Raw genomic sequence first — 18,198 nt, forward strand, 5'->3', positions numbered from 1 at the left:
ATTGAGAATCTTGTGCTTGAGAGTCGAGTAAAAGTCTGCGGGCTCCCGTAAGATCTTGATCTCTCCCTTTCCGAGCTCGAAACATGGCGCAATAGCGGAAGCCTTGCTGATGAGGTTTTCTACCGAGGAGTGGTGGAGCCGTAAGACTTGCGCAGCATAGGCATATCGAATGGTGGGAACGGCAGGCACAACCTGTAAGCAATATAAGCGACGAGTTCTGAATCCAATCGACCTAGATGGGACTCACCCTCCGTCCATTCCGTGCAATCCCATTATACAGACTCGGCGGTATTGATTTGGCGTTCATGGTGTGCCGAGTCCGAGTTGACAACGATAACGAAGGAGCAGACTGAGGGTCTGAACCAACGACGACGATATGATTGGATTGAGAGAGTGTGAATCAACGACGACGAAAGAAACACTTGGGTAATTTCGATCGCGAGACGACGCTCATGTTCACCAATTGCAGGAACGCGCATGACGAGCAAAATAACCTCCAAGAACAACGATGCCTCAGCAGGACCAGATCGTTCTCACTGTCGCTCAGAAGGGCTCTCCTGTTGCCTACGGACCCCTTTTGGCGGCCAGCTTCATCAATGCCGACAACGTCCTTCCCCCGGTCTCTATCCGCTACAAGGAGGCTGCCTTGATTGTTGAGTCCGACAAGTCCTCGAACGTCAGCTTGCAGGGCAAGGAGGGTGATGTGATCTACGGTGTCGAGAATGTCGCTAAGGCTCTTGCTAAAGGCTGCCCTGACGCCAAGCTCTACGGTAAGAGGGAGGAGCTCGTCGACGAGTGGCTCGCTTTCTCCGCTCGTCTCGCCGGTGACTTCAAGTCCGTCCTCCCCGCTCTCGAGGAGCTGGACCACCACCTTCAGCTCCGTTCTGTCTTGGTCGGTTACTCCCTTACCGTCGCCGATCTCGTCATCTGGGGTGCGATCAAGGGCAGCACCATCGCTGTCGGTGCCATCAAGAAGAACGCCTTGACCAACATCTCCCGTTGGTTCTCGTTCATCGAGGCTCAGCCCCACGTCTACCAGGCCGTCGACGCCATGCAGAAGGAGATTAACCTTAAGAAGAAGACTAAGACCGCCAGCAAGTCCCACACTTCCAACTACGACATCGGTCTTCAGGATGCCGAGGAGGGCAAGGTCTGTGTCCGTTTCCCTCCTGAGCCCTCAGGTTATCTCCACATTGGACACGCCAAGGCTGCTCTCCTCAACCAGTTCTTCGCCCAGGAGTACAAGGGTAAGCTCATCATCCGTTTCGATGACACGAACCCCTCCAAGGAGAAGACGGAGTTCCAGGACTCCATCTTGGAGGATCTTACTCTGCTCGGTATCAAGGGTGATGTCGTTACTCATACTTCCGACCACTTCGACACTCTCTACCAATACGCCATCCAAATGATCAAGGACGGTAAGGCTTACTGTGACGACACTGTTCAGGAGCAGATGCGTGCTGAGCGTATGGACGGTATCGCCTCCGCCCGCCGCGAGCGTACCGTCGAGGAGAACTTGCAGATCTTCGCCGAGATGACCGCTGGAACGGAGCTCGGATTGAAGAACTGCTTACGTGCCAAGATTTCCGTTGATGACCCGAACAAGGCCCTCCGTGACCCTGTCATCTACCGTTGCAACCTTCTTCCCCACCACCGTATCGGTGACAAGTGGAAGGTCTACCCCACCTACGACTTTGCTTGCCCCATCGTTGACTGCATCGAGGGTGTCACCCACGCTCTCCGTACCATTGAGTACCGTGACCGTAACGCCCAGTACCAGTGGATGCTCGACGCATGCAACCTCCGCCGCGTCCACGTCTGGGACTTCTCCCGTATGAACTTCGTCAGGACTCTCTTGTCCAAGCGTAAGCTCCAGTGGTTCGTCGACCAGGGTCTCGTCGGTGGTTGGGATGACCCTCGTTTCCCTACTGTCCGTGGTGTCCGTCGTCGTGGTATGACCATCGAGGCTCTCCGTCAGTACATCCTTTCTCAGGGTCCTTCCAAGAACATCAATAACTTGGACTGGACTTCCATCTGGGCTATCAACAAGAAGACCATCGACCCCATCGCTCCCCGTCACACTGCCATCTTCACCGAGGGTAAGGTCCCTGTCAAGCTCGAGGGTGGACCCGCCGAGGTCGTCGAGGAGGTCCGTCCTAAGCACAAGAAGAACCCTGAGCTCGGTAACAACAAGGTTGCGTTCTACCACCAGCTCGTTGTCGACCAGGACGATGCCCAGACCTTCAAGGAGGGTGAGGAGCTTACCCTCATGGACTGGGGTAACGCTTTCGTCACCAAGATTAACAAGGAGGGCGACAAGGTCGTTTCTCTTGAGATGAAGCTTCACCTCGAGGGTGACTTCAAGAAGACTGAGAAGAAGGTCACTTGGCTCGCTGACACCCCCGCTCTCACCGACGTCGAGCTCGTCGACTTTGACCTACTCATCACCAAGGAGAAGCTCGAGGATGGTGACGACGTCAAGGACTTCTTGACTCCTCAGACTGAGTTCCGTGTTTCTGCTGTTGCTGACGGTAACGTCCGTGACTTGAAGAAGGGTGACGTTATGCAGTTCAACAGGAAGGGATACTATGTTGTTGATGTTCCTTACACTGAGGGTGGTAAGATTGTAATGTTCTCAGTTCCTGATGGTGCTTCCAAGAACCGTTACGGTGTTGCCAAATAGATGCTATCATCTAGTGGTATAATATAAGAAAAGAACATCTTTGGCAAATCAATTTCGACGTTCGCTCCTCAATTCCACGACTGCTCCGTACTTTCCCACGCGTACTTGCCCGTCCCCTCGAACCCCTTTCCTACCCTATAAAGTCTCTGCCTCCCCCAGCTCTTTGTCTCCCCCCACGACCACCCCCTCCCCTCCTCCCAACCCTCTTCCTCCTCCTCCAATTCACAATGGCTTCCGACTGCGCTGCTTTCCTCCTCGTCATCCTCACCATCCTGGTGGTACGAACTTTTGATTCTTTCCCTCTGCGGAGTGTATGCTGATTACGTGCAGCCCCCGCTCGCTGTCTTCATCACCACTGGCTGCTCTGTTGACTTCGTTATCAACATCTTCCTCACCATCCTCGGTTACATTCCTGGGTATGTTTCGTGGTCGGAATCCTGGGTGTATGCTAACGGCGGCATTTACAGGATCATCCACGCTTTCTACGTCGAGTACAAGTACGCCCGTCTTGAGCGTGAGGCCGCTGCTTTTGAGGCCGGTACCATCGCTCCTGTTCCTACGGCGTATTGAGTTGATGTCGATGGTGTCGCTGATGGTGAGGGGTTGTATGCTGCGGCCTTTGGGGTGTATGCAACGAGTGGGTCTTGACGCACAGAGTGTGATATTGGTCAGAAGTGTTTGATGGACTGGCTACTTGTCTTATGGGGTTTCTTTTCGGGGTGTATGCTCGCGTTCATGGGTCGGACGGGCTTGAAGTCCTTGTTATCGCAGCTTCTGACTGCACATGTTATTGATTGATAGACCTGCTAATAACCCCTCTTCCTTCCTCAATCGCTTGCGGTGCGTGTCTTCGCCTTTCTACCCACCTTCCCTGTCACCTATCAATCTGAAACTCACACGCTCCCCCCACACGCGTCGCCTATAAATCCCCCATCTCCTCCCCGCAACCCAAACCTCCCACAAACCCCCCATCAAACAAACGTACCCCACCTTTTCTTCTACCTCTACCGTATTTCATAATGGCTTCCTCTGGTCTCGCCGCAGTTTTCCTCATCATCCTCACTGTCTTCCTCGTTCGTCTCCTCCACTTCTCTCCTTTCCCGTCGTCTTGTCGATCGTGGGCTGGGGATGAATGCATACTAATCGAGCATGCGGATAGCCCCCGTTGGGTGTCTTCCTCATAACCGGCTGCTCTGTCGAGTTCCTCATCAGCATCCTCCTCACAATCCTCGGCTACATCCCTGGGTACCTCTTCCCTCCCCCTTCCCTTGCTCCCCCTGGATGTATGTTAACCCACCGTGCCCATAGCTGGATCTACGCCTTCTACATCGAATACAAATACGCCAAACTCGACGCCGAAGGCGTCGCCGCGTACCCTGAGCCCATCGTTTACCGAGCTCCGGCCACTACCGGTACTACGACTACGAGTGAGCGTATTGCTGCGGCGCCGAACCCGCATGTTAGGGGGATGAGGGGGGTTGATGCTGGTGTTCATTTGATGGAGTAAAGATTGAGTTTGATGGATGTTGATGAGAAGTTGCGTGGATGGCAGTGTGTGAAGGCGTGATGGTTATTGATGGATTCTGTGATGGGGTGTGAGTGATAGTTCTTCTTTACCGTGTATGCAGGGCGTTGGGCTTGAGGTCCGTTATTGTTGTGATAGAGGGGTGATAAACGATGCTATTGCATGCATTCTTCTTCTTCCTTACTGGGTTACTCTTGGCTTTTCGCCTGTAAGTGGTACGGAATTGACTCGATCCTCCTTCCCCTTCACTCGCCAAAGGCCTCAATCCACCAATCACAGGAGCCCCGTGCAAAGACCATCAGAATCCATTGAGTGAATGGTCGGGTCCAAGAAATATCGTGTTATCTGTTCAAGGCCTCCCTACCGCAGGCATATATCCAGTTCATCGGCCACCTCTACTTCTTGTACACAGGCGGCTGCTGTCCGACGACACCAGTCGTCTGCCCGGTACTCCCATACCCCCTAACATCACGTCCATTCCCAGCACCGGGCTGCAACGTCGAGTCCGAATAAACCGCAGCAGGCCTCTCTCCTGACGCAGGCTCATATCCCGCCCTCGCCTCTTCCAGCCTCTTATAATGTTTATACTCGAGATAGAAAGCATGGATGTGCCTGTCCAAAACCAAGTCAGCCGAACAATGGTGAAGTCAGTTCGAGTTCTTGACATACCCTGGAAGATAGCCAAGCACAGTCAAGCAAATGTTAATCAAGAAATCGGCGGAACACCCGGAGATGAGGAAGACGCCGAGGGGAGGAAGAAAGATTGTGATGATAACGACGAGGACGGCGCTGACGTCTGACATGGTTGGTAGATTCTTGGGATGCTGGTTTTGGTGGTTTGTGCTTGGGCGGTCGCGGAGGGCGGGGGGGTTGGGCGGTGACGTCACGGGAAGGACCTTTGTTCTCATCCAGATCGGAGTGGGAAGCAGTGGAGAGGAAGGATGGACGATCTTGATATACTTGCGTTTGCTGTCAATACGATCGTACAACGTCGTGCTCTGAAGTGGCTACTCCGTCTGAGAGGGTTGAGTCATCACTTCAACTGCTTCCCAACCCCCATCTCCCCCTCCAACTTCTCCATCTCCTCCACAACCTTCCCATGCAACCACTTTGCCAACTTCGGCGGCCCATTCGCACTCACAACCCGATACGCCTGATCTCCACTTTCATACGTCGTAACCTTCACCTCACCACCCTCAACCCTCACCGTACCGACGATGTCCTCGGGGTAGGGGATACGTCCATACGGCGGTGGGTTTCGTTCGTCCGCAATGTGGATCCAGCCGTCGCCGTTGGAAGAAGCGGTTGCGAGGGTTATGGGGTCCTGGGGGAGGTGCGTGCGGATGTGAGATTGGAAGCGGGGGAGGAAGGAGGGATTTTCCTGGAACTTTGACACGGGTGAGAGGTCTATGTCCTGAATTTTCGAGTCGAGCGCTTTCAAGAAAGTCGGCAGTTAGCGAAGACGGGGGAACAAGGAAGGGAAGGGAGACGTACGGGCCCATCCCAGGGTGTTGTCGGGGTGCATGGGTGGTTTGGAAAGGAAAGAGACAGACATCATCGGCTTATCAGTGGCGACGGCTGCCTCTGCTGAGTGAAGGTAGATCTGGGGATACTTCTTTGACTGGAGGAAGCGAGCCTGGAAGCCGAGGCGAGTCGCCGACGAGGCAATGCTGGATCATTGTCAGTATTGATCTAGATGAACCTGTTCGCGAAAGAGGGGACGAGAGCACATACCGGATACGAGAGACAGAGAACATATTAGAAAGCCCGTTTTGGTTACGAATCAATGGTGGACTGATTGTCGATAAATTTCGTCACGGTGGTCGATGTAACGTAGATCCGAAGACTCGCAGAATCGGCACTTTACCCAATTGGGGAATGAGCGTACTTTGCCTCGGGTGCAGGTATATCGGATAGACAGATACGAGAACGGCGGAACTTAAGGCCTGGATCAAAGGAAGAGCAAGGCGGGAAGGCTTTACATGGATCCAGCACCAATGTTCCGCCCGCAGCCGTCAGCCAAGCCTCGCTGCCCACAAGTTAACCTTGCTCACGGCCCGCGGTATTCATGCTTCTCCTCCTCATGACACCGTCTGCCAGTTTCTAATGTTCTAGCGCCAGAGAGTGTTCCACCCCAGATACAATCTGGCTGTCAGAACCGAGCAAACCTGAGCACGCAAGACACCCGCCCAAACTTAAACCTGTTGCATGTACATGTGCATGTCTGACATCGCTTGATCGGGCACCGGCTTGAGTCACTAAGCCGAAAGACCGGGAACTGCAATTGTTTACCTTGTACACCGTACATAAGCCTCAACTGCATCACGCGGACTGACACCGTCACTGTCTCCACCAGTGTTGCCGAGGCGGTTGTCTATATTTACAGGCCGGCTTTCCCTCTTGGGTCTGTTACCGTCGAAAGGTATTGATCCAGACAGACTGTCACCAGCTCATCACTCAATGACAACGTTTGCACCCAGATCAGGGCTTGTCCACACTTTTAGGTCGCCTACGTTTAGTGGACATCAACTACACCGCATGGATGAGTATCCCGAGGGTTTGTTAATCCATTCTGCAATTGTGAACGGTTGTTGACTTGTTGTTAGTCGATCCGCTGACGACACCACCTCCCTTCTACAGTCAAACTCCGGCAAACAGCCAACTCATCGTGCCCATCTTCGGCATCGTTCCTCCCACGCCCGGCCATGTCACACCAGTACCAAGCCCGAGTCCGATCGCAACAGCGGTGAACCGGAACCGGCGTCCCTCAGCATACGAATTAATGCCACAAGGTTCGCACTCGGGTGTCATCAGTCTCCAAACACCCGGTCCCTCAGCAACATCAACATTCGATACCTCGCATGCGCACGCACACCCTCGCCGTCCATCCCTCTCCGCCGTCCAAAACCTCCACACCGAACCCAACGTCCACGACCCCAGTCCCGACCTCTCCAACCTCGCAGCCCAGCGTCGCCCCTCCGCTTACGAACTCGCCCCCCACGGCTCCCACTCCGGCGTAATCCCCACGCGCTCCCTCTCCTCGACCGGAATTCCCTACTCCCAAACCTTTGAACGCCGTTATGCCGTCATCTCACTGCTCGTGCGTCCCATCTCGGGTCCGGATGATCCGAGTTATGTCAACCATAAACATCACAATGAGTTTTCGGAGAAGGAGAGGGATGGGAGGATTAGGGGAAAAGATTTGGAGGCAGAGAAGGAGAAGGAGAAGGAAAAGGAAAAGGAAAAGGAGAGGGAGGCGGAGAAGAAGAGAAAGGGGAGTTGGATGAGGAGGAAGAGTAGTGCCGCGAGTGCGGTTAGTGTTGGGAGCAGCATTGGCGCAGGGAGGACGGAGAGTGTCGTGGCAGCTGGTTCTGGGTATGGAGTTCGAAGTAGTCGGGAAAGGAGGGAGTCGGCGGTTTCGACAACTTCGTCACAGGGAACATCACCACTGGGGCCTGGTAGGAGGGAATCAAGCGGCACAACACCTGGGCAATTTCCTCTGGTTGATCGTGACTCCGCTACCGCCGCGAGCTCAGTACTGGTAACACCAGGCACCTCCCCCGAATCCCCATCAAACATGGCATCGGCACAACGCAGACCGTCAGGCGTAGGCATGTTGGGCGTCATCGGGCGTCGCTTCTCGAATGAGAGTACGGGAAGTAACTCCAGTGCCAATGCGGGAGCCGGGAGAAAAGGCAGTGTTGCCAGTGTGGAGGGGGAGAAGAAGAAGGGTGGGAAGTGGTGGGCGAGTTAATGGCCTTCATGATGGCTGTGATCAGGATGTGTTGTTTATTATGGGGGGCGTTCGTGTGCTTGATCAATGGAACGGGAGTATTCTTAACTATCTTACTATACCCAATATCACATGTGCATTGCTCGAAATATCCCACATTCTCCGTCCCTTCCTACGTCTTCAACCTAAGAAGCACCCTGCCCTCCTCACGTTCAACACCAATGGGCTCGACCTCGACCATCCCCTCACCCATCTCACCCCCAAAGACGTCCTCCAACTTCAACTCCACGCAGCCCACCGGCCTCGTCTTCGGCAGCTCCTTAACCGCACTACTACCAATAAAGAAAGGCTTGCGATGTGTGCTCCCGGCTGGCGCTGTATATACTCCCTTCCTAGAACTTCTCCCCATCGGCGTCCTCCTCTTCGTATCCGTCGAGATGGTGGGAATGGTGAATGATGCATCAGGCGTACTCGACCCCTCCTCTCCAAATAGGCGCATACAATCTCCGAGATGACCCAAAGCAGACTCGAGACTTTCGCGTTTACGGCGTTTGGAGGGTTGAGAGGGTGTTTCGGTTTCTAGGGAGAGGATATCGGAGAGGGGACGTTTGTTGGAGGGAGTGGGGCGGGTGAAGGAGGGTGATTTGTGGGGATGGCCTGTATCTTGGTGGTAAGTCACGCTTGTAGCAAGTTGAACTAGCAAGGGATGATACCTTGCTGCTCGAATCGTGAATGCCTTATGGCGTGAAGTGCAACCGGCACGAGGAACCCCGCATTTAAGGAGGCGGTAAGCCAAGTCGGAGCAAAGACAACTGCATGTCTATAGCGTCCATCAGCAACCCCTCCTTTCATAAGCAAACATTCATGCGTACTTTGGAAGGCTCGATATCTCCAACCTCGACTCCATCGCGAAGATATACTCCACTTTCTTTGTTGGCTTTTCCGCCAACGTACCCCCGTTCAAGACTAGCAAACACAGCGTGAGCCGGCACATTCAATACTTGAAAGGAATGGCAGAAACGAACCCCAGCTTTGGATATAATCGGGTGTACATGCGGTAGAGAAGTATGCCGTTCGAAATGCGAAGAGCGGGGGGGCAGAAGTGATCGTTGCGATGGAGGACTTTGGAGGAGCAGGTGAAGAAGAACGTGCAGGTGCTGAGAATGGTCGAGGTGTCATCATAGATGTTCAGTGATAGAAGAAGAAGAAGAGAGAACGGTAGAGACGTGGTGGTGACGACTGTTGTTATGCTACAGCTGGTTGGCAACAGGAGGTCCGTGTGCTCGAAATCGAAGAACGCGCTAGGCTGAGGACCGCGCGCTCGTACCGTGGATGGAGGAGTATGCTGTTGTCAATTCAAGCAAATGCTGTCTTATGATCATATCCCTTTTCACGCCCAATATGCAAATCAAAACCCCTTCTTTCCTTTTGCCCAAAACGCTCTTCGTGTACGGTTTTAGATATCTCCCCTTGCAAGATTCTCACACCTCAGCCGTGTCGTTCGGGACAGGCACGAAACCTCCCTCTCGAATCTCCCTCTCCGCTCCATACATAAAGAACTGCACGAAGATCGTGCCATCAAGAATCAGCGTACCGGCACTACCAGCGATCCACGATGCGTTCACGCCGATATAGGCCCGAGGATCTTGAGATGCGAGGGCCGCCGTGACGATGGAGATAACGTAGGTAATGTTGCCGAGACAAGAAAAAAGGAAGAAGAGGAGTGATAGACCTTCGCACTGCGTCAACTCGTTAGCATGCTCGTGTGTAACGGTTCAAGGAGTTGGCATACAGTCTTCCGTCTCCAGTTGTGCAAGATCTGCGGAATACGGCTTCCGAGGTAGAGACCAGCGCACATCCACCCAAAAACCTGACCCCAGGTGTCCCACTCGACCTCCTCGCTGTGCTTCTTTCCGCCATCTGGCTGTCCACCATGTGCATTTTGCGACATCCACCATCCGGCCACACCGGCAGCACAGACCGCGGCAATGGCGGCAATGTTCCACAGCGCAGCTTTCCACATGGGTGGGGCAGCGTGGACATGCTTGTGACGCTGGTGTTCGTCGAGCAACGGCGTAGCTGGCGACAAATGCTCAGGACTCGGCATCCCGTCCGATGATGGAGTAGGCGACTCATCCGACTTTGGCAGAGCACGATAGTACGTAACCTGCGCAATCAAGATAACATCCGCCAACGTATAGTACAACGCCAAAATCAACATCGTCGGCAGAACGTGTTGGAAGATTGCACCGATTACGTTTGCGACGTCGCCTGCTAACCAGATCGCGAGGAAAGTGAGGGAAAGCCCGTCACCGCTCCGTCGTTGGAAGTTTTGGATGATTTGTGGTGAGAAGACGCAGATCCAGAATGCCTGTAGCATACCCCGTTACTACATGGTTGTCAATGTCAAGAAAGGCAGACGTACAATCGAAATTGACCCGGAGATGGACGAAATCGTTAGCGGGTCAAGATGAATCGGAACCGGAGGTGGCATGATGGAATTAGAAAATATGAGTCTTCTTATAAGCCCCTCGACGTTTCGCAAGGCCGTTCACTCTTGTCGTTTGCTCTCGTTGGTCGGCTACAAATTTCGAAGGTGCATCTATCTAACCTTCGATCTGAGATCTCCGCACGTCACGGTGCGCAAGGGCACATGAAGGGTCTCGCTTCGGCATACTGGCAAGAAGAGCAGAGGAGAGTGTTAAGATGATCAAATCAATTGTTCATGGAATGCAATTTCCAGCAGCTCGTAGCGACTACCTGCTTTAGCTATTATCCCAGTTGAGCATGCCGTGTGCGATGGTGAATGAGTGTCGATCCCGGCTCGCGGCCGCGCCAGCGGCGGTGTGATATGTGATCAATGCCAATAAGTCCTTGTAACGCCCAATCCAATTACTGCTCCCCAGTCCTGTCGTTTCTCGCCTGTCGTTTCTCGCTGCTCGCTGCAATAGTCCAGCGCACCATCCTCCGTAGGCGTGCTCTCCCACCATCATAAACGTCAATCTCAATCACTATCACTCAACTCCCCCTCAGCAAGGTTCGCGATAAACAACCTCCCCTGCCCACCTCCAACCCTCCACCCACCAATCCCCTCCTCATCCGAATCAATATCACTAAAACTCGCATGCCGTGATGGCTGGTGCGAATACACCTGTATATCATTCGTCGGAGACCCAGTCCGACTCGGTGGCCGTGGTGGTTCTTCGAATTGGACGGTCGAGCCTTGACGGCTGATGCCATAGTTTTGGTCTTCGCCGCTTGTGCGGAGGGATTGGGAGTGCCGTGCTGGGGATTGGACGGAGGAGGCGGAGCGGAGGGAGGGTTCGGCTGTTACGGCTGTTTCGATTGGCGTGAGGGAGATTTCTTCTCGTAGGCCGCTTCGTTTGCCTGAGCTAATTTGTCTTTGCACGGGTGCTGGCGGGCCCATGGACGGTCCGCGCATAGGGCCATCGTCGGTATCGGCACCTGCTTCAGACGCGGATAGTCGCGGAGGAAGTGTTGGATGGTATGGTGAAGGATCATGGTAGTATGAAGGTGAAGAAACTGACTGCGGTCGATGTGATGAAGAGTGGAAGACGCGCGCCTGTAACACGGTTAGCATCATGACGATGGATCATGTCGCGTAGGTAACATGCCCTCATCGTGTTGAATCGACCCTCTTCCTTCTTCTTCTTTTTGCTGCCCTTCGTCCCAACGACAGTCTCCTCCTTCTGCCCTCGCTCACTCCAAACAGTAGCCTTCGCTCTCCGCATTCTCTGTACGTATCCCTCGGGGCCACTGCCACCCGCTAACCCAGCCAACGTACTATTCCCAGAACTCCGCCGGCTGAGCTGACCGATCGAGGCTGAACTTCTATGTCCAGTTCCATACGAGGTGGAGGAATGTTGTGAGGCGTTGCGTTTCGGTGGTGAATACTGACGCAAAGGCGGCGATGGCCGTGGCCAAGCTTGGGGTAGAGGCGCGGTCGTAGATACTGCTGGGGATTGTACTGGCGGTACTGGCGGTGCTTGAAGAGGTTGAGGAGGGTAGGGCATGTGAGGGGAGGCCGAGGCTGAGGGTGGGTGCGGTAGTGGTTTCCGCGGTGGATACGCGAACTGAGGACCCGCCGGTTGTGGTTGAGGATGGTACATTGTCCTTCAGTTATAAAGAGTGTGTCTCACCAACGTACCGGTTGATTGGATCACCGAGGTCTTCTCGTGCGCTGCCCGTGCGGTAAGGAAGTATCCCGCTGATGGTTCGACCCAAGTCCGCGATTGGCACAGCCTCGAGCCGTGTTTTCCGCGAAGCGGGATCAGAACGTCGATAGGAAAGCAAAGGGTCCAATTATAGAGACCGGCAGAATAGTTATTCTGATCGTGATACCGTAAAGATCGAGTGCTGACGGCAAGACTGGACAGGCTCGAGACGATGATTTGGGGCAGGTTCGAGCCACATGCATCGGGCGCATGCGGGGCCAGTGGCGGCTGAGCAACCTAATTATAGGACCGAGGTATATCAGACCGACAGCCGGACCGAGGATTTTTCTTTCTTAAGGGTCCAAAAGTGTAATTTGCCTCAGCGAGTCTTGTACCAGAGTTTGCGTGTTTTCCGGAGAGTGGGGCCATGGAGGGTGTTCGTCTCCGGCCATCACCACGCTTGAGACTTTACCTTGGTTGTTGACGATGAACCTTGCTAGTAACACAAATTACAGGATCTTTGAACGCACGTTTTCCTGTCAAGTTCAGCGGACCCCCGGAGACATGTGAATATCGGCACATGGATGATGCTGAAGGATCCGGACGGGTGGCCATGGACGGCAGTTAAAAGATTCACGACACACAACATGCCGTGATCGTAGACTTTATCCCCTCAACGTTAGGGTTCAAACCTAATCGGATGCATCATCTTTTTGGACTTCCATAAGAGGCCATCTCGTCTTCTTTCTCGATCGTGGGAATTCTTATGACGTACGCTGCATTTGTATACCAACATCTTCCAGGTGATTAAATTAGCAATCTCGATGAGTGACAAAGTATGACAGTTTCATGTCACGTTGATTAACGTCAATATACACAGTGAGTCCGAGGATCGCTTTGCCTCCCATCACCGAACTACCCAAACATCACTCAGTCCAGAATGCGGCATGGCGTTTTCCCTTGGTTACGCGTCGTTGTTACGCAGTGAAGGACGTCGAGGAAGAAGCTCTACGAGGCCGGAGTGGAGGCAGACCAGGCCATTGCCACCTGTCTCCGAGCTACCCTCTCCCACCCACCGAGAAACCCAGCTCCTCCACCCCCAATGTTCATGATCCCTCTCAAGCTCGTCTTCGGTTCCACATTCCGACGGGAAAAGGGCTTTGCCGGATTTCCGCGGCATGGCTTGTGTTCTTACAGCTTATGCGGTTGTCCTCCAATCGCTGCGATTCCCCCACGCCAGCAACTGCGCAAAACTGCACGTAGCCTAACAACCTAAACCATTTCAGCAGTAAAACCTGCATCGACAGGCATCGGCTAACGGCAGTGTTTGGCCCTCAGTTTCATTAGCGTTACTTTTTTTTGCACATCATGTTGCTTACTAAAGACCTCTTCGTGCCGAGCCGAGGACGTACAAAAAGATCTCCCTTTGCTGTGTACTGTTGCGACGATAGAAGGCGTACGCGTAGTCGGTAACCGTTGAAGATGGATCCGACCAAGAATGCTTTCGAGCTCAACCAGCTCCCGGTTGTTGCTGGTGGTGCTCCCACTGCCAACGTGACTGTAAACAGCACGACAAACAACTCTTCCTCGACTACGCTCGACATGCGCGGTACTGAGGGTGTCAACGTCGCCGCTGCCGAGGCCGATTTTATCGAGTTGCAGCGTCAACTCACCAAAGCTTCGCGTGTCGAGCGGCACGATGCGCTCGAGGCTTCCTTCGGGCGCGACAAAACCGTCGATCTTGAGAGCCATGTTTCGGAGGTTGATTCGACGGCAGAGTTCAACTTGGAGCAGGTGATCCGTGGACAGCAGGACTCCGCCGATGAGGCCGGTATCAAGAGGAAGCACATTGGTGTCATCTGGGAGAACTTGTCGGTTCGTGGAGTGGGTGGTACCAGACACTTTGTCAAGACTTTCCCTTCTGCCTTCACTGGCCTCGTCACCACGATCCCCATGTACCTCGCTTCTTTCCTCCCCTCTCAGCGTCCTCGCGAAGTCGAGATCCTTCACAACTTCCACGGTGTCCTTAAGCCTGGAGAGATGGTCCTCGTTCTTGGTCGTCCGGGATCTGGATGTACTACCTTCCTCAAGATCATCACCAACCAGCGCATTGGCTACACCGGAATCGAGGGTGATGTCGCCTACGCCGGTTTGACCGCTGAGGAGTTCGCCGAGCACTACCGCGGAGAAGCCGTCTACAACATGGAAGACGACATCCACCACCCGACCCTCTCCGTCTCGCAGACGCTCAATTTCGCTCTCGAGACTAAGCTCCCCAACAAGCGCGTTGCCAACCAGCCGAAGGAGTCCTTCAAAGAGTCCGTCACTTCCCTCTTGCTCAAGATGTTCAACATTGAGCACACTCGTGACACCATGGTCGGAAACGCCTTCGTGCGTGGTGTCTCCGGAGGAGAGCGTAAGCGTGTCTCCATTGCCGAGATGATGGTCACCAACGCTTCCGTCCTTGCTTGGGACAACACTACGCGTGGTCTCGATGCTTCTACCGCTCTTGACTACGCAAAGTCTTTGAGGATTCTCACCGACATCAAGCAGACCTCCACCTTCGTCTCCCTCTACCAGGCATCCGCTGCTATCGCCGACCAGTTTGACAAGGTCATGGTCCTGGATGCTGGTAGGACTGTCTACTATGGTCCCGTTTCCGAGGCCAGAGCCTACATGGAGAACTTGGGTTTCAAGCCTAAACCCCGTATGACCCTTCCTGACTACCTCACCGGTTGTACCGACGAGTACGAGCGCGAGATCCAGGAGGGTTACGAGAACGTCTGCCCCCAGACCAGCGAGGGCTTGGAGCAGGCTTGGTTGAATTCTTCTCAGTTCGCTCGCCTGCAGAAGGAGATGGCTGACTACAAGGCCGAAATTGCCCGTGACTCTAAGCCTGTGGAGCAGTTTCGCATGGCCGTTAGGGAAGACAAGTGGAGCGGAACCTCAAAGAAGTCTGTCTACACCGTTCCCTTCTGGACTCAGGTCTGGGCTCTTACTAAGCGTCAAATGATTCTCAAGTGGCAGGATAAGTTCTCCCTTGTTGTCTCTACTATCTCCGTTCTCTTAGTTGCTATCATGATTGGTACTGTTTTCTTGGATTTGCCCAAAACTTCTGCTGGTGCTTTCACTCGTGGTGGTGTTCTCTTCATGGCTCTTCTTTTCAATGCTCTGCAGGCGTTCACTGAACTTCCGGCTACTGTCCTCGGTCGTCCTATTGTCAACAAGCACAAGGCGTATGCGTTCCACAGACCTTCAACGTTATGGCTGGGGCAGATTATTGTCGATCTGCCGTTCTCTGCGTTCAAGATCTTCTTGTTCTCTATTATCGTCTACTTCATGGCTGACCTTGCTCGTGATGCAGGAGCGTTCTTCACGTTCTTCCTCATTATTTTCACGACGAACATCTTGATGGGTGTCTTGTTCCGTGTCATCGGTGTCATGTCCGCGAACTTCGACTTCTCTCTGAAGTTTGCGGCTTTGATTATCACCATGTTCGTTCTTGACTGTGGTTACCTCTTGTCCAAGCCCGACATGCGTCCATGGATGAGTTGGTTCTACTGGATTAACCCGATCGCATACGGTTTCGAAGCCCTTGTTGCCAACGAGTTCGGAAGGGTCAACTTCACCTGTACCGATGCCAACTTGGTCCCTAGTGGAAGGATGTACACGAACATCGCCAACCAGGTTTGTACCCTCGCTGGAGCTGTGACTGGTACCAACCTCGTCATCGGATCCGAGTACATCAAGTTGACTTACAACTACGTTGTCTCTCACCTTTGGCGCAACTTCGGTATCCTTGTTGGTTTCACTGCTTTCTTCCTTTTCTGTAACGCATGGTTCGGTGAGATCTTCACCTTCGGTGCTGGAGGAAAGACCGTTACCCTCTACCAGAAGGAGAACGCGGAGAGAAAGAAGCTCAATCAGGATCTCGAGGCAAAGCGTACTGCTCGTCGTGCGGGTAAAGAGGACGACAGCCAGCTTGAGATCAAGTCGAAGCAGGTCCTGACATGGGAGGCACTCAACTACGATGTTCCCGTTCCTGGTGGTGAGAAGAGGTTGTTGGACGATATCTACGGATACGTCGAGCCCGGAAAGCTTACCGCTCTCATGGGTTCTTCCGGTGCTGGTAAGACTACCTTGTTGGATGTCCTTGCCAATCGCAAGAACATTGGTGTGATCACTGGTGATGTCCTCATCGATGCCAAGCCGCGTGGTATTGACTTCCAGCGTGGTACTGCTTACTGTGAGCAGCTCGATGTTCACGAGTCTACCCAGACCGTCCGTGAAGCTCTCCGCTTCTCTGCTTACTTGCGTCAGCCTTTTGAGGTCCCTATCGCCGAGAAGGACGCTTACGTCGAGGAAGTCATTGCGTTGTTGGAAATGGAGAACATCGCTGATGCCATCATCGGTACCCCCGAGACTGGTTTGTCTGTCGAAGAACGCAAGCGTGTCACCATCGGTGTCGAGCTTGCTGCCAAGCCCAAGCTCTTGCTGTTCCTTGACGAGCCCACCTCCGGTCTCGACTCCCAGTCTGCTTTCAACATTGTCCGTTTCTTGAAGAAGCTCGCTGCTGCCGGACAGGCCATTCTCTGTACCATCCACCAGCCCAACGCTGCCCTCTTCGAGAACTTTGACCGTCTCCTCTTGCTTCAGCGTGGTGGTCGTGTCGTGTACTTTGGTGAGATCGGATCTGATGCTCATGTTATGCTGGACTACTTCCGTCGTAACGGGGCCGATTGTCCGCCTGACGCGAACCCTGCTGAGTACATGTTGGACGCTGTCGGTGCTGGTTCTGCACCTCGTATCGGACCCAAGGACTGGTCTGATATCTGGCAAGACTCCCCTGAGCTTGCGCAGATTAAGGCAGATGTTCTCCGTCTCAAGGACGAGCGCTCCAGAGCTGGTGATGCCGGAGAGGCTGATACCGCTGAGTTCGCCACTCCCCTCGCGTACCAGCTCAAGCTTGTCATCAAGCGTACGTCCCTGACTTTTTGGCGTTCTCCAGACTACGGTTTCACTCGTCTCTTCAACCACGTTTTGGTCGCATTCTTGACCGGTGTCGCCTACTGGCAAGTCAACAATTCCGTCTCCGCCATGCAACAGCGCGTGTTTGCGATCTTCCAAGCTACCGTCTTGCCTGCTCTCATCTTGTCCCAGGTCGAGCCTCGTTACGATATCTCTCGTATGATTTTCAACCGTGAGTCGAGTTCGAAGATGTACTCCCAGTTCGCGTTTGCCTCGTCCATGGTCATTGCAGAGATTCCGTACAGTATTATCTGTGCTGTTGCTTACTTCATTGCGTTCTACTACCCTGCTGGATTCAACTACAACAGCGACCGTGCCGGATACCAGTTCTTCATGATTCTCATTGATGAGTTCTTCTCCGTTACGCTTGGACAGGCTATCGCTGCTGTCACCCCGAACGCCTTCATCGCGGCTTTGTTGAATCCTCTTTTGCTGGTCATCTTTGCTACGTTCTGTGGTGTTACAATTCCTCAGCCTAACCTGCCTCACTTCTACAAGGAGTTTGTTTACAACATCGACCCCTTCACCCGCTTGATTGGTGGTATGTTGGTGACTGAGCTCCACGACCTCCCCGTCCGCTGCAGCGACGTCGAACTCGCCCGTTTCCTCGCTCCCGCCGGTCAGACCTGTCTGGAGTACGCCAACACCTTCATGGAGTCCGCGTCTGGTTACCTCGTCAATCCCAGTGCTACCTCTCCCTCGTACTGTGAGTACTGTCCTTACAGCGTGGGAGACGACTACTTGGCCACGCTCAACTTGGATTACAGCCACAGGTGGAGGGACCTTGGTATTTTCATTTGTTTCATTGTTTCGAACCTTGCGATTTTGTTCTGGGGATCGCGTTACCTTAACTTTGCTCGTCGTTAAACAATATGGACGGCGTGGAATATTTCGATATAAGTTTTTTATGGATATATAGAGAAAGATTTGCATAGACATGTCATCATGAAGAGGAATAACAAACATATAATCTCAAAGCATGACCAATTTCAAACTCCTTCGCCGGAAACCAGAATAAGACAGTACTCAACCTGTCAGTCAACCTCATCAATTG

At 53.4% G+C, this 18,198-nt stretch overlaps 10 protein-coding genes across 10 annotated transcripts; 5 read left to right on the top strand and 5 right to left on the bottom strand.

Annotated features, from left to right (window-relative positions):
- Positions 1 to 495: 495 nt before the first annotated feature.
- SAICODRAFT_90550 (glutamyl-tRNA synthetase) lies at positions 496 to 2,751 on the top strand. The gene has a single exon (XM_019171704.1). It carries the CDS (start codon positions 509 to 511, stop codon positions 2,681 to 2,683), a length of 2,175 nt encoding a protein of 724 aa, XP_019025222.1. The 5' UTR covers positions 496 to 508; the 3' UTR covers positions 2,684 to 2,751.
- A 232-nt stretch (positions 2,752 to 2,983) lies between these two features.
- Positions 2,984 to 3,253, top strand: SAICODRAFT_55172 (uncharacterized protein; the record flags this gene model as incomplete). The annotated part of the gene is made up of 2 exons (XM_019169352.1): positions 2,984 to 3,099; positions 3,151 to 3,253. Coding segments are annotated over 2 exons (219 nt in total), but the record flags the coding sequence as incomplete, so codon positions are not given.
- A 449-nt stretch (positions 3,254 to 3,702) lies between these two features.
- Positions 3,703 to 4,327, top strand: SAICODRAFT_70351 (UPF0057-domain-containing protein; the record flags this gene model as incomplete). Its single annotated transcript, XM_019170559.1, has 3 exons — positions 3,703 to 3,756; positions 3,843 to 3,928; positions 3,992 to 4,327. The coding sequence occupies 3 exons, from the start codon at positions 3,703 to 3,705 to the stop codon at positions 4,188 to 4,190; spliced, it is 339 nt and encodes a 112-aa protein (XP_019025224.1). The 3' UTR covers positions 4,191 to 4,327.
- Positions 4,328 to 4,548: 221 nt separating this feature from the next.
- On the bottom strand, positions 4,549 to 5,307 carry SAICODRAFT_29697 (plasma membrane proteolipid 3). Its single transcript, XM_019167475.1, has 2 exons — positions 4,878 to 5,307; positions 4,549 to 4,820 (listed from the first exon to the last, which is right to left on the bottom strand). The coding sequence occupies exons 1-2, from the start codon at positions 5,009 to 5,011 to the stop codon at positions 4,604 to 4,606; spliced, it is 351 nt and encodes a 116-aa protein (XP_019025225.1). The 5' UTR covers positions 5,012 to 5,307; the 3' UTR covers positions 4,549 to 4,603.
- On the bottom strand, positions 5,242 to 5,965 carry SAICODRAFT_6408 (uncharacterized protein; the record flags this gene model as incomplete). Its single annotated transcript, XM_019170041.1, has 3 exons — positions 5,242 to 5,642; positions 5,703 to 5,878; positions 5,943 to 5,965. 3 exons carry the CDS (start codon positions 5,963 to 5,965, stop codon positions 5,242 to 5,244), a joined length of 600 nt encoding a protein of 199 aa, XP_019025226.1.
- A 485-nt stretch (positions 5,966 to 6,450) lies between these two features.
- SAICODRAFT_70353 (uncharacterized protein) lies at positions 6,451 to 8,041 on the top strand. The gene is made up of 3 exons (XM_019170560.1): positions 6,451 to 6,630; positions 6,689 to 6,765; positions 6,815 to 8,041. The coding sequence occupies exons 2-3, from the start codon at positions 6,747 to 6,749 to the stop codon at positions 7,960 to 7,962; spliced, it is 1,167 nt and encodes a 388-aa protein (XP_019025227.1). The 5' UTR covers positions 6,451 to 6,630; positions 6,689 to 6,746; the 3' UTR covers positions 7,963 to 8,041.
- A 72-nt stretch (positions 8,042 to 8,113) lies between these two features.
- SAICODRAFT_18198 (uncharacterized protein) lies at positions 8,114 to 9,313 on the bottom strand (the record flags this gene model as incomplete). Its single annotated transcript, XM_019165918.1, has 4 exons — positions 8,967 to 9,313; positions 8,814 to 8,907; positions 8,655 to 8,761; positions 8,114 to 8,598 (listed from the first exon to the last, which is right to left on the bottom strand). The coding sequence occupies exons 1-4, from the start codon at positions 9,121 to 9,123 to the stop codon at positions 8,114 to 8,116; spliced, it is 843 nt and encodes a 280-aa protein (XP_019025228.1). The 5' UTR covers positions 9,124 to 9,313.
- A 48-nt stretch (positions 9,314 to 9,361) lies between these two features.
- On the bottom strand, positions 9,362 to 10,521 carry SAICODRAFT_78318 (PQ-loop-domain-containing protein). Its single transcript, XM_019171107.1, has 3 exons — positions 10,367 to 10,521; positions 9,734 to 10,312; positions 9,362 to 9,680 (listed from the first exon to the last, which is right to left on the bottom strand). The coding sequence occupies exons 1-3, from the start codon at positions 10,433 to 10,435 to the stop codon at positions 9,423 to 9,425; spliced, it is 906 nt and encodes a 301-aa protein (XP_019025229.1). The 5' UTR covers positions 10,436 to 10,521; the 3' UTR covers positions 9,362 to 9,422.
- A 116-nt stretch (positions 10,522 to 10,637) lies between these two features.
- SAICODRAFT_214029 (uncharacterized protein) lies at positions 10,638 to 12,363 on the bottom strand. Its single transcript, XM_019166423.1, has 2 exons — positions 11,577 to 12,363; positions 10,638 to 11,524 (listed from the first exon to the last, which is right to left on the bottom strand). Exons 1-2 carry the CDS (start codon positions 12,069 to 12,071, stop codon positions 10,946 to 10,948), a joined length of 1,074 nt encoding a protein of 357 aa, XP_019025230.1. The 5' UTR covers positions 12,072 to 12,363; the 3' UTR covers positions 10,638 to 10,945.
- A 1,355-nt stretch (positions 12,364 to 13,718) lies between these two features.
- SAICODRAFT_55234 (uncharacterized protein) lies at positions 13,719 to 18,011 on the top strand (the record flags this gene model as incomplete). The annotated part of the gene is made up of 1 exon (XM_019169359.1): positions 13,719 to 18,011. One exon carries the CDS (start codon positions 13,719 to 13,721, stop codon positions 18,009 to 18,011), a length of 4,293 nt encoding a protein of 1,430 aa, XP_019025231.1.
- Positions 18,012 to 18,198: the final 187 nt, after the last annotated feature.

The sequence above is a fragment of the Saitoella complicata genome (assembly GCF_001661265.1).
Source record: "Saitoella complicata NRRL Y-17804 unplaced genomic scaffold SAICOscaffold_7, whole genome shotgun sequence".
NCBI lineage: Eukaryota > Fungi > Ascomycota > Saitoellomycetes > Saitoellales > Saitoellaceae > Saitoella > Saitoella complicata.